The sequence below is a fragment of the Schistocerca cancellata genome, chromosome 4 (assembly GCF_023864275.1).
Source record: "Schistocerca cancellata isolate TAMUIC-IGC-003103 chromosome 4, iqSchCanc2.1, whole genome shotgun sequence".
Classification (NCBI taxonomy): domain Eukaryota; kingdom Metazoa; phylum Arthropoda; class Insecta; order Orthoptera; family Acrididae; genus Schistocerca; species Schistocerca cancellata.
Window position 1 is genome coordinate 440,214,648 of NC_064629.1, and position 16,047 is coordinate 440,230,694.

The following is a 16,047-nucleotide window of genomic DNA, read 5'->3' on the forward strand; positions in this document are numbered from 1 at the left end:
GTCGAGCAACTGGCTCGTCATAATACGGCAGTCACTACTCTTGATGAACTGTGGTATCGTGTTGAAGCTGCATGGGCAACTGTACCTGTACACGCCATGCAAGCTCTGTTTGACTCAATGTCCAGGCGTATCAAGGCCGTTATTGCGGCCAGAGGTGGTTATTCTGGGTACTGATTTCTCAGGATCTATGCACCAAAATTGCGTGAAAATGTAATCACATGTCAGTTCTAGTATAACATATTTTTCCAATGAATACCAGTTTATCATCTGCATTTCTTCTTGGTGTAGCAATTTTAATGGCCAGTAGTGTGCCATTCCGCGTCCAAAGTCTGTCAATTACCGTCGTGCGGCCATAATCACGTCAGAAACCTTTTCACATGAATCACCTGAGAACAAAAGCCCCGCCCACGCACTGCCCTTTTGTACCTCGTGTGCGTGATACTACCTCCATCTATACATATGTGCTTATCGCTGTCCCACGATTTTTGTCACCTCAGTGCACAGCACATAGGATATTGTTGCCAATTACTGCTCTGCATTCAGATGCACTACTCCGACGAGGGTACGAGAGGTATTTATAGCGCGAAGGAGGAGACAGTACGCTGTAGGGTGTGAGCATTTATTGAACGAGCGTGTGCGGCGGCCGGCGCTGGTAGGCGCGCGTGCGGCGCAGGTCCGGGCGGACGCAGGCGGTGAGCAGCAGCCCGGCGGCGAGCTGCGCGCAGAGGGCGGCGTGCGCCCAGCCGTGGCCCGCCGCCTCCAGCAGCCAGCCGTGCAGCAGCGTGACGGGCACGCCCGCGCTCTGACCCGCCGCCGTCAGGAACGCCGCCGACACGCTCTCCGGCTCGGGGTACGTCAGCTCCGCTGCGAACTCCATCGCCACCGGGATGAATCCTCCGGACGCCAACCTGCGCACACACTCGTCTTACATCAACGAGTTTCTATACGTACAGATTCTACACCTACATCTACATCTACACTGTTACTCTGCAATTCACTCTTACTCATCGAAATTAGTGTCCAAGGAATAGAGAAGTAGCTGGAATCGCTCAACAGAGGAAAGTCCACTGCACCTGACGGGATACCAATTCGATTCTACACAGAGTACGCGAAAGAATTTGCCCCCCTTCTAACAGCCGTGTACCACAAGTCTCTAGGGGAACGGAAGGTTCAAAATGATTGGAAAAGAGCGCAGGTAGTTCCAGTCTTCAAGAAGGTTGTCGAGCAGATGCGCAAAACTATAGACCTATATCTCTGACGTCGATCTGTTGTAGAATTTTAGAACGTGTTTTTTGTTCGCGTATCATGTCGTTTCTGGAAACCCAGAATCTACTCTGTAGGAATCAACATGGATTCCGGAAACAGCGATCGTGTGAGACCCAACTCGCTTTATTTGTTCGTGAGACCCAGAAAATATTAGATACAGGCTCCCAGGTAGATGCTATTTTCCTTGACTTCCGGAAGGCGTTAGATACAGTTCCGCACTGTCGCCTGATAAACAAAGTAAGAGCCTACGGAATATCAGACCAGCTGTGTGGCTGGATTGAAGAGTTTTTAGCAAACAGAACACAGCATGTTGTTCTCAATGGAGAGACGGCTACAGACGTTAAAGTAACCTCTGGCGTGCGACAGGGGAATGTTATGGGACCATTGCTTTTCACAATATATACAGGGTGTTACAAAAAGGTACGGCCAAACTTTCAGGAAATATTCCTCACACACAAAGAAAGAAAATATGTTATGTGGACATGTGTACGGAAATCTTACTTTCCATGTTAGAGCTCATTGTATTACTTCTCTTCAAATCACATTAATCATGGAATGGAAACACACAGCAACACAACGTACCAGCGTGACTTCAAACACTTTGTTACAGGAAATGTTCAAAATGTCCTCCGTTAGCGAGGATACATGCATCCACCCTGCGTCGCATGGAATCCCTGATGAGCTGATGCAGCCCTGGAGAATGGCGTATTGTATCACAGCCGTCCACAATACGAGCACGAAGAGTCTCTACATTTGGTACCGGGGTTGCGTACACAAGAGCTTTCAAATGCCCCCATAAATGAAAGTCAAGAGGGTTGAGGTCAGGAGAGCGTGGAGGCCATGGAATTGGTTCCTCCTCTACCAATCCATCGGTCACCGAATCTGTTGTTGAGAAGCGTACGAACACTTCGACTGAAATGTGCAGGAGCTCCATCGTGCATGAACCACATGTTGGGTCGTACTTGTAAAGGCACATGTTCTAGCAGCACAGGTAGAGTATCCCGTATGAAATCATGATAACGTGCTCCATTGAGCGTAGGTGGAAGAAACTAAAATGAGCTCTAATATGGAAATCAAGCGTTTCCGGACACATGTCCACATAACATCTTTTCTTTATTTGTGTGTGAGGAATGTTTCCTGAAAGTTTGGCCGTACCTTTTTGTAACACCCTGTATAAATGACCTAGTAGATAGTGTCGGAAGTTCCGTGCGGCTTTTCGCTGATGATGCTGTAGTATACAGAGAAGTTGCAGCATTAGAAAATTGTAGCGAAATGCAGGAAGATCTGCAACGGATAGGCACTTGGTGCAGGGAGTGGAAACTGACCCTTAACATAGACAAATGTAATGTATTGCGAATACATAGAAAGAAGGATCCTTTATTGTATGATTATATGATAGCGGGACAAACACTGGTAGCAGTTACTTCTGTAAAATATCTGGGAGTATGCGTGCGAACGATTTGAAGTGGAATGATCATATAAAATTAATTGTTGGTAAGGCGGGTACCAGGTTGAGATTCATTGGGAGAGTCCTTAGAAAATGTAGTTCATCAACAAAGGAGGTGGCTTACAAAACACTCATTCGACCTATACTTGAGTATTGCTCATCAGTGTGGGATCCGTACCGGTTTGACGGAGGAGATAGAGTAGATCCAAAGAAGAACGGCGCGTTTCGTCACACGGTTATTTGGTAAGCGTGATAGCGTTACGGAGATGTTTAGCAAACTCAAGTGGCAGACTCTGCAAGAGAGGCGCTCTGCATCACGGTGTAGCTTGCTGTCCAGGTTTCGAGAGGGTGCGTTTCTGGATGAGGTATCAAATATATTGCTTCCCCCTACTTATACCTCCCGAGGAGATCACGAATGTAAAATTAGAGAGATTCGAGCGCGCACGGAGGCTTTCCGGCAATCGTTCTTCCCGCGAACCATACGCGACTGGAACAGAAGAGGGAGGTAATGACAGTGGCACGTAAAGTGCCCTCCGCCACACACCGTTGGGTGGCTTGCGGAGCATAAATGTAGATGTAGATGTAGACGTGCCTGGCAAAGGGTTTATCGAACCATTTTCATACTACTTCTCTACGATTCCACTCTCGAAATGCTCATGGGAAAAAGGAACACCTAAATCTTTCCGTTCGAGATCTGATTTCTCTTATTTTATTATGATGATCATTTGTCCCTACGTAGGTGGGTATCAACAAAATATTTACGCAATCGGAGGAGAAAGTTGGTGATTGAAATTTCCTAAATACACTCCTGGAAATTGAAATAAGAACACCGTGAATTCATTGTCCCAGGAAGGGGAAACTTTATTGACACATTCCTGGGGTCAGATACATCACATGATCACACTGACAGAACCACAGGCACATAGACACAGGCAACAGAGCATGCACAATGTCGGCACTAGTACAGTGTATATCCACCTTTCGCAGCAATGCAGGCTGCTATTCTCCCATGGAGACGATCGTAGAGATGCTGGATGTAGTCCTGTGGAACGGCTTGCCATGCCATTTCCACCTGGCGCCTCAGTTGGACCAGCGTTCGTGCTGGACGTGCAGACCGCGTGAGACGACGCTTCATCCAGTCCCAAACTTGCTCAATGGGGGACAGATCCGGAGATCTTGTTGGCCAGGGTAGTTGACTTACACCTTCTAGAGCACGTTGGGCGGCACGGGATACATGCGGACGTGCATTGTCCTGTTGGAACAGCAAGTTCCCTTGCCGGTCTAGGAATGGTAGAACGATGGGTTCGATGACGGTTTGGATGTACCGTGCACTATTCAGTGTCCCCTCGACGATCACCAGTGGTGTACGGCCAGTGTAGGAGATCGCTCCCCACACCATGATGCCGGGTGTTGGCCCTGTGTGCCTCGGTCGTATGCAGTCCTGATTGTGGCGCTCACCTGCACGGCGCCAAACACGCATACGACCATCATTGGCACCAAGGCAGAAGCGACTCTCATCGCTGAAGACGACACGTCTCCATTCGTCCCTCCATTCACGCCTGTCGCGACACCACTGGAGGCGGGCTGCACGATGTTGGGGCGCGAGCGGAAGACGGCCTAACGGTGTGCGGGACCGTAGCCCAGCTTCATGGAGACGGTTGCGAATGGTCCTCGCCGATACCCCAGGAGCAACAGTGTCCCTAATTTGCTGGGAAGTGGCGGTGCGGTCCCCTACGGCACTGCGTAGGATCCTACGGTCTTGGCGTGCATCCGTGCGTCGCTGCGGTCCGGTCCCAGGTCGACGGGCACGTGCACCTTCCGCCGACCACTGGCGACAACATCGATGTACTGTGGAGACCTCACGCCCCACGTGTTGAGCAATTCGGCGGTACGTCCACCCGGCCTCCCGCATGCCCACTATACGCCCTCGCTCAAAGTCCGTCAACTGCACATACGGTTCACGTCCACGCTGTCGCGGCATGCTACCAGTGTTAAAGACTGCGATGGAGCTCCGTATGCCACGGCAAACTGGCTCACACTGACGGCGGCGGTGCACAAATGCTGCGCAGCTAGCGCCATTCGACGGCCAACACCGCGGTTCCTGGTGTGTCCGCTGTGCCGTGCGTGTGATCATTGCTTGTACAGCCCTCTCGCAGTGTCCGGAGCAAGTATGGTGGGTCTGACACACCGGTGTCAATGTGTTCTTTTTTCCATTTCCAGGAGTGTAGATCTCACCGTAAAGAAAACTGCCTTTGTTTCAGTGACTGCCACCCCAACTCCCGTATCGTATCAGTGACACACTCACCCCTATTGCGCCATAACACGAAACGATCTGCCCTTCTTTGCACTTTTTCGATGTCCTCCTTCAATCCTACCTGGTAAGAATCCCATACCGCGCAGCAATATTCCAGCAGAGGACGGACAAGTGTAATGTAGGCAGTCTCTTTAGTGGGTTTGTCGCATCTTCTAAGCGTTCTGCCAACAATTTCACCTTCCCCACAATATTATCTATGTGGTCTTTCCAATTTAAGTTGCTCGTAATTGTAGTTACTAGGTATTTAGTCGAACTGACAGCCCTTAGATTTGTGCGATTTATCGTATACCCAAAATTTATCGGATTTCTTTTAGTACCCATTTAGATGACCTCGCACTTTTCTTTGTTTAGTGCCAATTGCCACTTTTCGCACCATACAGAAATTCTCTCTAGATCATTTTGTAATTGGAATTGATCGTCTGTTGATTTTACTAGACGGTAAATTACAGCGTAATCTGTAAACAATCTAAGGGGGCTGCTCAGATTATCACCTACGTAGATCATTTATATAAATCAGCAACAGCAGAGGGCCTATGACACTACCTTGCAGAACGCCAGATATCACTTCTGTTCTACTCGGCGATTTATCGTCTATCATTACCAACTGTGACCTCTGTGAGAGAAAATCACAAATCCAGTCACTCAACTGAGACGATACTCCATATGCACACAATTTGATTAGTAGTCACTTGTGAGGAACGGTATCAAAAGCCTTCTGGAAATCTAGGAATATGGAATCGATCTGAGATCCCTTGTCGACAGCTCTCATTATTTCATGGGAATAAAGAGCTATCTGTGTTGCACAAGAACGATGTTTTCTGAATTCGTGTTGGTTATATATCAATAAGTCATTTTCTTCAAGGCGATTCATAATGTTCGAATACCGTATATTCTCCAAACTCCTACTGCAAATTGAGGTCAGTGATATGGGTCCGTAATTCAATGGGTTACTCCTATTTCCTTTATTGAATATAGGTGTGACCTGTGCCGCTTTCCAGTCTTTAGGAACACACCTTTCGTCAAGTGCTAAGAAAGACGCTTTTGTGTCTGCATACTCTGAGAGGAACCTGATTGGTATACCATCTGGACCGGAAGACTTGCCTTTCTTATGTGATTTGAGTTGTTTTGCAACACCTAAGATATCTACTTTTATGTCACTCATGCTAACAGCTGTTCTGGTTTTGAATTCTAGAATATTTACTTCGTCTTCTTTGGCAAAGGAATTATGGAAAACTGTATTTAGTAACTCCGCTTTAGTGGCACCATCATCGGTAACATTTCCATCGCTATCGCGCAGTGACGGTATTGACTGTTTTTTGCCACTGGTGTAGTCTACTTATGGCCGGAATCTCTTAGGGTTTTCTACCATATTTGAGACAATATTTCATTGTGGAAACTATTAAAAACATCTCGCATTGACGTTCGCACTAAATTTCGAGCTTCCGTGAAACTTAGCCAGTCTCAGGGATTTTGCGTTCTTCTGCATTTGGCATGCTTTATTCGTTTCTTCTGCAACAATGTTCTGACGTGTTTTGTGTACCATTGTGGATCAGTCCTGTCTCTTATTGTCTTATGCGGTATGAATCTATCTATTGCTGTCTACATCTACATGGATACTCTGCAAATCACATTCAAGTGCCTGACAGAGGGTTCATCGAACCACCTTCACAATTCTCTATTATTCCAATCTCGTATAGCGCGCGGAATTGATTCAGAAAGAACATAAACAATAAGTTTACTATTATCAGTCACAATTTATTTATAACCATCAACCGTTTCGAAGGTTTAAACCTCCATCATCAGGTGAATTTACATATGTTAGTATGACATATGTATGTGTTGTGTTACGGTTTTGCAATAACTGTTTAGTATAGAAACAGGAACACTATTTCAGAACATGGTTTTGGGGAAATTTTTTACTAAAATGTAAGGTTATATCGAAAGTTGAAAATAAAACAAGTAAAACAGAGTACTTCCAGCGGTCACAGACTCTTTTCTCTGCCGTAAAACATCACATGTAAATTGTCAAATTTTTATTTTGCTAACAAAATATGACACTTTACATGTGATGTGTTACGTCAGAGAAACGAGTCTGTGACCACTGGAGGTATTCTATTTTCGTCTTTAGATATAAGCTTAGAGTTTAGTCAAAAACCTCTCGAAAACCATGTTGTGAAATACTGATTCTGTTTCTTCACTAGACAGTGCCACAAGTTACCCCAAAATCGTAACAACACACTCATGTATCATACTAACACAGGTAAATCCACCTAATGATGGAGGTTTAAGCCTTCGAAACGCGTTGCGGATATAAATAAACAGTGACTGGTAATGGTGAAATTGTTGTTTCATTCGATGTCAGTAACAGTCATGGTAAAGCCTAACCTAAAATGTTCCCATTTAAAGAAAGAACAGATTTCAATTGTTTATTGCAGACAAACTGTGAAAGATAGAAACACATTGCGCATGTCACTGGATAATGGAAGGTTCAAAGTTTTATGTTCTTACAGACACTGTACCATAGACTCAACGTGATCGCCGTGAGTTGCTCGAGAAACATCGAAACGGCAGTCCATTTCATTCCACACCCAAATCAACAGGTCCTGGTAATTGAATCAACAGCTTCAACAATTCGATTTCTCAGATCTTGAAGAGTAGCTGCCATAGAAAGGACAAAGACTCTGTCTTTTATGTAGCCCTGAAGAAAAAAATTGCAAGGTGTGAGGACTGGTGAAGTGGGAGGCCAAAAACATTGAACCAGATCTTGTTGTACACCTCTTCCAATACAACGTTGTGGGATGGTGTTGTTAAGATAACATTGCACCTCAAGTTGAAAGTAAGGTGGGGGGCCCTCGTGCATAATAATGAAGTCACTGAAATATTCGTGAATTTGAGGAATCAATCAATTTTGCAGCATATGCAGTATGACATCCCTGTCATTGTTTCCTCCGCTGAAAAGAAATGTCCAAAAACTTTGTGAACAGAAACGACACAAGACACATTCAGTTTCGGTGGGTCATGTTTGACGACGACGCCAGGATTTTGTGACCGTCAAATTCTTACGTTGTTACCCAGAAGTGTCAAGAGATAGATGGTGATCATTTTCAACATTTGCTGTTGTCAGGTTACTACCGTACTTCCTTTCCTCTGCCGTGTTTCTTTGTGACCTGGAACTCTGTTCTCCAGGCCACTTCTATTGGCCCCACCTTCTAGTTTGTCTGTGGTAAACAACAGAAATCTGTGCTTTCTTTTTGAATTACCCTGTACTAACTATAACCGAACAGTGGCCATGTAGGAACATCATAAATGAAGTGAGGCAGCTAAAGCCACCCCAAATAAGCACACTAGACAAAAAACTATTCCTCTCCTTCCCTCCCCCCCCCCCCCCCCCCCGCCCCTCAACCGCACGCACCCCCAGGAGACATCATGCCAATACTGTGTTACTGTATAATGCCTAAAGTCTAGACACTGACCTCAATTTCAGGAGGAAAAAAGTCCACAAGGTTCTTACAGTATGCCATAACTAGTTTAAGCTACTCACTGATGACTAGATCCTGTGTAGCTACCGTATTTCGGGATTGTTGACTGCAACGTTTCACCCACTGTTTCTAATAATCCGAGGCATTTTCTATGAGATTCAGATCGAGTTATTTAGAGGGCCCATGGTGGTCTGATAAGGTGCCTGAATGTTCATCAAACAACGAACGTATGCATGCAGTAGTGTGAACATTGCTGTTGTCATCATGGAAGATGGGAGTGTCCTCAACATACTCTTCATGAAGCTGTAGAACAAAAGGCAATACTTAGTTATCAAAAATGTTGAAATAAATACCCCGGTTAATCTTTACGGTGATCTGAATGAGAACTCATGATATGATGAACACACAAAACCATCACAGAACCGTCTCCTGCCTAAACTACACCCTCTGCATCACGTTCTTTCAAATCTAGCTTCGCGGTCATGAGCAGGTTGTATACGCTGCCCACTAGAGGAAAAAAATTCGTGTAGTTGCGAATTGTTGTACAGTAGTAGGGGAAGAGTACTGAACAACACACTAAAAATCCTCACCGGTGAGGTGAGAGTGGGGGTGGGGGGGGGCTCTTGTAAAGATCACTTCTTTATGTTTTTCCTGAATATCTCTAAAGCGGCGGTTTCTATCGAACATGTTTCCCATTACTGAATTAAAATGCATCAAACGTCCTACAAAAAACGTCCTCTTCATTTTTCTCTAGAAGTAATAGTTCCCAGGATGCAGGTGATGGAAATATCGCAGATTATTAAAAATAGTGTTTTAATGGCATGAAATTGATGTTTAATGGTAAATGAACTAGATTAAGAACAAATGTTAAATGTGTGTACCACATCTAAGTGTAGGATAACCGTATTAAGGGATAAATTCTGTTCTGAGTGGGTAACGGTGTGGAAAGAGAGGGGTCGAGGTTAGAGGCATGACGGCAGGGAGGTCGCCAGATAGTTTTCATGCAGTTCCCTCCTCCTTAAGTCTGCAAACTGAACAGCGACCAGGCGATTCCCCATTCTGTCTACCTCACTACATCACTAAAAGCAGCTGCAAGGTATTTCACACTTCCGCAGTTCGCCTGGGAAGTGACTGAATGTACAGACATGCCCAGGTCTGTTTATTTTCCACAATATGCTTCAACACGGTATGGAATACATATATTAATTATTAATAACACTAACGTAATAAACGCATAATGGCATAATCTACGTAAATCTCTCCACACTGTTCCACACTGCTGGAGGGAAAATTGATTCTTAGTCATGTTGTATGGCAACATTTCTTGTCTATTTTTCCCATGTAAACAAAATAACTTCACTGAACTAGTGTTTACATAATTGAGCTATTTTCAGCTTACTAAGTGAGTATTTATTTGCTATTGTTACATGAGCTATTGTGTTAAAATGCTCCACAGCAGGAGCTATCAGCTGTCTGCCAGATTTAAGAACTTCTGTAATGTAATGTGTTGGCAAAATGTATTCAACAATGTTGATTTCATTGACTCCACTATCAGTGGCTGGAATACTTTTCGCAGAATGAGAGGTAGAAAATGCATCACCCCAACATCTGAGGAGAGACCATTAGCTGGCTCTATAACAGGAGCAGGTTGCCTTGGTGTTATGGAACTTCAGATATTTCAACATGAGTCCATCATTAGTGCAACTGCCATTCTAGATTTTAACATGATCAGTCCTATTCCATCAAACATACTAATACCCATCTTGCAAGATATTCTGTGGAAATGTGGCAAGTGACTCCACTCAGTGTAAGTGCCATCAATTCGTGAACTGATGAGATTGTTATAGTCTACTAGTAACACAGTTAATGGTGAGAGAAGTGTAGCAACTTTGTGGTCATCCATTAATTCACCAGCAAGTGACTACAACACAAGTACATGGCTTAGCAATATGCTGTCAACAACAGCAGAAAGACGCCAAATTTACCAGTCCAATCCCTTTCTCACCAATACTACACAAGTCACTCACAAAATTACAGTTAAAATTAAACATTTCTCAGACATGTTCATAGGAACGTATTTTATATAAATGTTCATTTAACAACTAAAATAATTACTAATTTAATAAACTGAAAATATCTTACTGTATAAAGATAAGCTCAGTGAAGTTTTTTTTGTCTACTCACATAAGAGAACTGGACAGTCTGTCTGTAAACTGAAAAGTGAACGGCACTTGTTGAAGGGGAAGTTGCCTTTCCTGGAAGGACACTATAGTTGCCGTACAGGATGACTAAGAATCAATTTTCCCTCAAGCAGTCTAGAACAGTGTGCAGAGATTAAACTGTCCATTAGCTTCTCTTTTGTTAGTAATCTAATTCCACTTCGCAATTCATATCTGTATTCAATATAGTGTTAACACATTCGTGCAAATACACCCCACCAACCCTCCCCCCCTCTCCCCCCCCCCCTCGCCACCCGACACCGGAAGTGTCTGCACACTGCATCTCCAGTCTCCAGTGATTCATAATGCGAACTGCGGAAGGGTTGATATAACTTTGTGAAATACCCTATAGTTGTTTTTTGTGATTTAGTAACTAGAGTGAGTGGGGACTCACATGCTCGCTCTGCGGTTCACAGATCTATAAAGGAACTGCATGGCCGCAAAATCACGACCTGCCATCCCTCGCATATCAACTCTCCACAGTCTCCGTCACCCTCTCCACCCTGTAACTACTCAATAACGCAATTTTTCTCTTAATATGCTCTTGCACTTATATGTCCTAAACACGTTTAATATTTGTTCTTCACCCACTTCATTTAACAATAAACGTTAATTTTATACCATTAAAACACTATTTTTAATAAATTGAGATTTATCCAGCCCCTGCAAAGCGGGAACTGTCAGTCCTAGAGGAGAAACGAAGGGGTCCTTTTTTGTAGGATACTTAAGGCAGTTTAATTTAGTTGTGGGAAATATTTTCACTAAAAGCCGAAGGTTTCGAGATATTCTAGAAAAACATAAAAAACTAGACTTGTAGCGCCATCTCCCCCTCAGCATCATGCTCAAACCCCACTGTTCAGGATTTTTAGTATACTGTTCATGACACAAATGTTTTAATGATTCTTGTAGTAGCAAGATAGTGGAAACTAGCCGCATGGGAAGTTGCTCCCCAAACCGACATTCCGTTCTGTGCATTGTACAGGAGCACGTCTGTACAGGAGCACCTCTGTCAGGGGTACAATATTGTTCTACGTCTAGAGCTTATGTTCGCTCGAATTGCACTGCGCTTGCTGTTTCGAAGCACTTATACAGGGGTTGCAAAGAAGTATGGAAACACCAAAAGCGCAAAACGTTTCCATGACTGTTAGGGTCTAGGAAACCTGTTGGCATTGAAAACAACTTCTAGTTGTCTCGGAATGAATGTATACAGATTCTGTATGGTTTTCAAATGAATCATATACTATTCCTCCTGCAAAATAGTGGCAAGATCAGGTAATAATGATGGAGGTGGATAGCTATCACGTCGCCTTTTCTCCAAAGTAGACTAAGAAGGTTCAAGATATTGGGATCTGTGATTGTTATGGTCGGAGGAGAGGCGACAGTTCATCCTCACGCTCACAAAACCAGTCCTTGACTATGCCAGCTGTGTGACCAGGGGCCCCGTCGTCTTGGAAAATAGCATCATCAATAGTGAACAAACATTTTACCTTGGAATGGACATGATCAGTCAAAATGGTCACGTGATGCTTGGTTGTAAAGCGACTGCGAAGAGTGCCGTTGGAAAACCACTGTATAGCTACTCAAATCATCACCGAACCCCCTTCACGTTTCACTTTTGGGATGTAAACTCGGCCAGAAGTTGGAAACAGTGTGAAGTAAGAGTCATTCGACCAAACTGCCTTCTTCCATTGCTCCACAGACCACGTTTTATGTCTTTATCATCATATTTTAGTGTTGCGGACATTTTCATCACTACTGAGTGCTTTGGAATTCGGTTCTCCCTTTAAATGCCGTGGTTATGGAGCTCCCTCCGTATTGTTTTGGTAATCACAAGGTTCGCGAGTGCGACATTCGTCCTACAGTGACTTTTGAAATTGTCGTCCTCTTATTTTTGGTCACAATCCTCTTGAATAACCGGTCGTCACGATCATACACCTTCATCCGCGTTGTGACTTACAGTGCCTCTTGAAACCCCAAACACTTCTGCTCTCTTGTTTACGGAAGGACCCATCATGCGAACATCAAGACGTAGCCCATTTTCTAATTCACGTAGTTCCGACATAATGCACTCACAACTACGGAGAAAATTATGCTGACCTCGACTGCCACTTGGAAGGTTCTGAGACACGGCACAGGTGCTGCATTTATGTTCAAGCATGGACGTCTCGCGGTTTTCCCTTATTTTTGTCTAACCGTGTAGTTCCACAGAAATACAGCAGATACCCTCGTTGTGGTAAAGGAACGTAAGTCACCTAATACACCCCTGGAAATGGAAGAAAGAACACATTGACACCGGTGTGTCAAACCCACCATACTTGCTCCGGACACTGCGAGAGGGCTGTACAAGCAATGATCACACGCACGGCACAGCGGACACACCAGGAACCGCGGTGTTGGCCGTCGAATGGCGCTAGCTGCGCAGCATTTGTGCACCGCCGCCGTCAGTGTCAGCCAGTTTGCCGTGGCATACGGAGCTCCATCGCAGTCTTTAACACTGGTAGCATGCCGCGACAGCGTGGACGTGAACCGTATGTGCAGTTGACGGACTTTGAGCGAGGGCGTATAGTGGGCATGCGGGAGGCCGGGTGGACGTACCGCCCAATTGCTCAACACGTGGGGCGTGAGGTCTCCACAGTACATCGATGTTGTCGCCAGTGGTCGGCGGAAGGTGCACGTGCCCGTCGACCTGGGACCGGACCGCAGCGACGCACGGATGCACGCCAAGACCGTAGGATCCTACGCAGTGCCGTAGGGGACCGCACCGCCACTTCCCAGCAAAATAGGGACACTGTTGCTCCTGGGGTATCGGCGAGGACCATTCGCAACCGTCTCCATGAAGCTGGGCTACGGTCCCGCACACCGTTAGGCCGTCTTCCGCTCACGCCCCAACATCGTGCAGCCCGCCTCCAGTGGTGTCGCGACAGGCGTGAATGGAGGGACGAATGGAGACGTGTCGTCTTCAGCGATGAGAGTCGCTTCTGCCTTGGTGCCAATGATGGTCGTATGCGTGTTTGGCGCCGTGCAGGTGAGCGCCACAATCAGGACTGCATACGACCGAGGCACGCAGGGCCAACACCCGGCATCATGGTGTGGGGAGCGATCTCCTACACTGGCCGTACACCACTGGTGATCGTCGAGGGGACACTGAATAGTGCACGGTACATCCAAACCGTCATCGAACCCATCGTTCTACCATTCCTAGACCGGCAAGGGAACTTGCTGTTCCAACAGGACAATGCACGTCCGCATGTATCCCGTGCCACCCAACGTGCTCTAGAAGGTGTAAGTCAACTACCCTGGCCAGCAAGATCTCCGGATCTGTCCCCAATTGAGCATGTTTGGGACTGGATGAAGCGTCGTCTCACGCGGTCTGCACGTCCAGCACGAACGCTGGTCCAACTGAGGCGCCAGGTGGAAATGGCATGGCAAGCCGTTCCACAGGACTACATCCAGCATCTCTACGATCGTCTCCATGGGAGAATAGCAGCCTGCATTGCTGCGAAAGGTGGATATACACTGTACTAGTGCCGACGTTGTGCATGCTCTGTTGCCTGTGTCTATGTGCCTGTGGTTCTGTCAGTGTGATGATGTGATGTATCTGACCCCAGGAATGTGTCAATAAAGTTTCCCCTTCCTGGGACAATGAATTCACGGTGTTCTTATTTCAATTTCCAGGAGTGTATAAGCAAGTCTCCCAGCTAAGATTGTATACCAATTACGTTTCTTTCACAGTATGGTGATGAAATCGATCGCTCTTTACCAGTCATTAACAACTGTTTGTTCGACAAAAGATCTGTACCTAAAGACTGGAACGTTGCGTCGGCCACACCGTGTTATCACATTGTTCAAATGGCTCCGAGCACTATGGGACTTAACATCTGAGGTCATCAGTCCCCTAGACTTTAAACTACTTAAACCTAACTATCCTAAGGACATCTCACACATCCATTCCCCAGACTGGATTCGAACTTGCGACCGTAGCAGCAGCGCGGTTCCGGACTGAAGCGCCTAGAACCGCTCAGCCACAGTTGCCGGCTAGAACATTGTGAAATGCCTCGAAGAAAATTACCTTGTGATACATAACCAGCATGGATTCAGAAATTATCGTTCTTTTGAAATACAAATGGCTGTGTTTTCACACTATGTAATGGAAATGAGCGTTTGGCGCCATTGGCCAGGAGGCCCCTTGCGGGGCAGGTCCGACCGCCTTCGTGCAGGTCTTATTACATTCGACACCACATTGGGCGACCTGCGAGCCGGATGGGGATGAAATGATGATGAAGACAACACAACGCCCTGTCCCTGAGCGGAGAAAATCTCCCTCCCAGCCGGGAATCGAACCCGGGCCCGTAGGACGGCAATCCATCACGCTGACCACTCAGCTATCGGGGCGGACATACTAGGTAATAAGTGCTATCGGCAAAGGATCTCAACTTGATTCCGCATTGTGAGGGTATATACCTATAAGAATGACTGAAAACTTAAAAAGGCAGACACGGCATCTTTTTGCGATGTGAGGAACAGGCGTCTGGGCTATAGTATGTTTTGACAATCACGGAGGCGTGCGGACCTTCTTGCGCTGAGATCTTAGAGGCCGCGCAAGAATCGCGTAGGAATGGGAAAAACGACCGGTTAAAACCGATACCGGTATTTTAGTTCTGAATAGTCGGTATTTTTCGATATTTGTTTCGTCTCTGTTATAACAGGACTTCACATTTTTTACTAAAATTCGAGTAAAAAAACCAGCATATCAATTTATCATAGCAGCAGTGTGAAAATTTTTGTTTTTAAAATACAACCCTTATAAAAGCCACTAACATTTATTTGTAAAACTTCAATTTCTTTAAAATATTGGGTCATTCCAGAAATTGGAAAAGCCATGAACCCTATTTTAATAACAATGCCTGCAGTTAAAAACAAGCAACAGACACGTAGCTTAAGAAGCGGTACAGCATTACAGAGACAATAACGTACCTGTTGCCGTGTGGCGTGATCTGTTTAGCTTGTACGCACGTACGTGCAATGTGGAAGACTTGCCTCCCACTTGGTCTATGCGGTAGTTTCTCGCTATCGTCGTCGGCTCAGACATTAGTTGTATTGCAGAATGATACCATTTTACGAAGTGCGGTAGCAATAGAAAAATCCACAGTCTTCCTAAGAAGTGAAGGTAAATTTGATCGATATATCTATAACTTCGTTGACGTGCTTTAAACTTGGTGTAATAATTGATCCCTTAATTTTTTGGTTATTTCAGGGTGAAAAACTGATACCATACAAAAGTGACGCTGTAGGGAGGCAGTCATCTAGCGGTTTTTCGCTGTC

At 45.4% G+C, this 16,047-nt stretch overlaps 1 protein-coding gene across 1 annotated transcript in view; it reads right to left on the reverse strand.

Moving 5' to 3' along the window:
* Positions 1-619: 619 nt before the first annotated feature.
* Positions 620-16,047, reverse strand: part of LOC126184241 (uncharacterized MFS-type transporter C09D4.1-like) — a 112,325-nt gene continuing 96,897 nt past the window's right edge. Inside the window, exon 7 of the mRNA XM_049926611.1 lies at positions 620-908. Coding sequence (XP_049782568.1) covers positions 620-908 — 289 coding nt within the window. The remainder of the gene's footprint in view (positions 909-16,047) is intronic.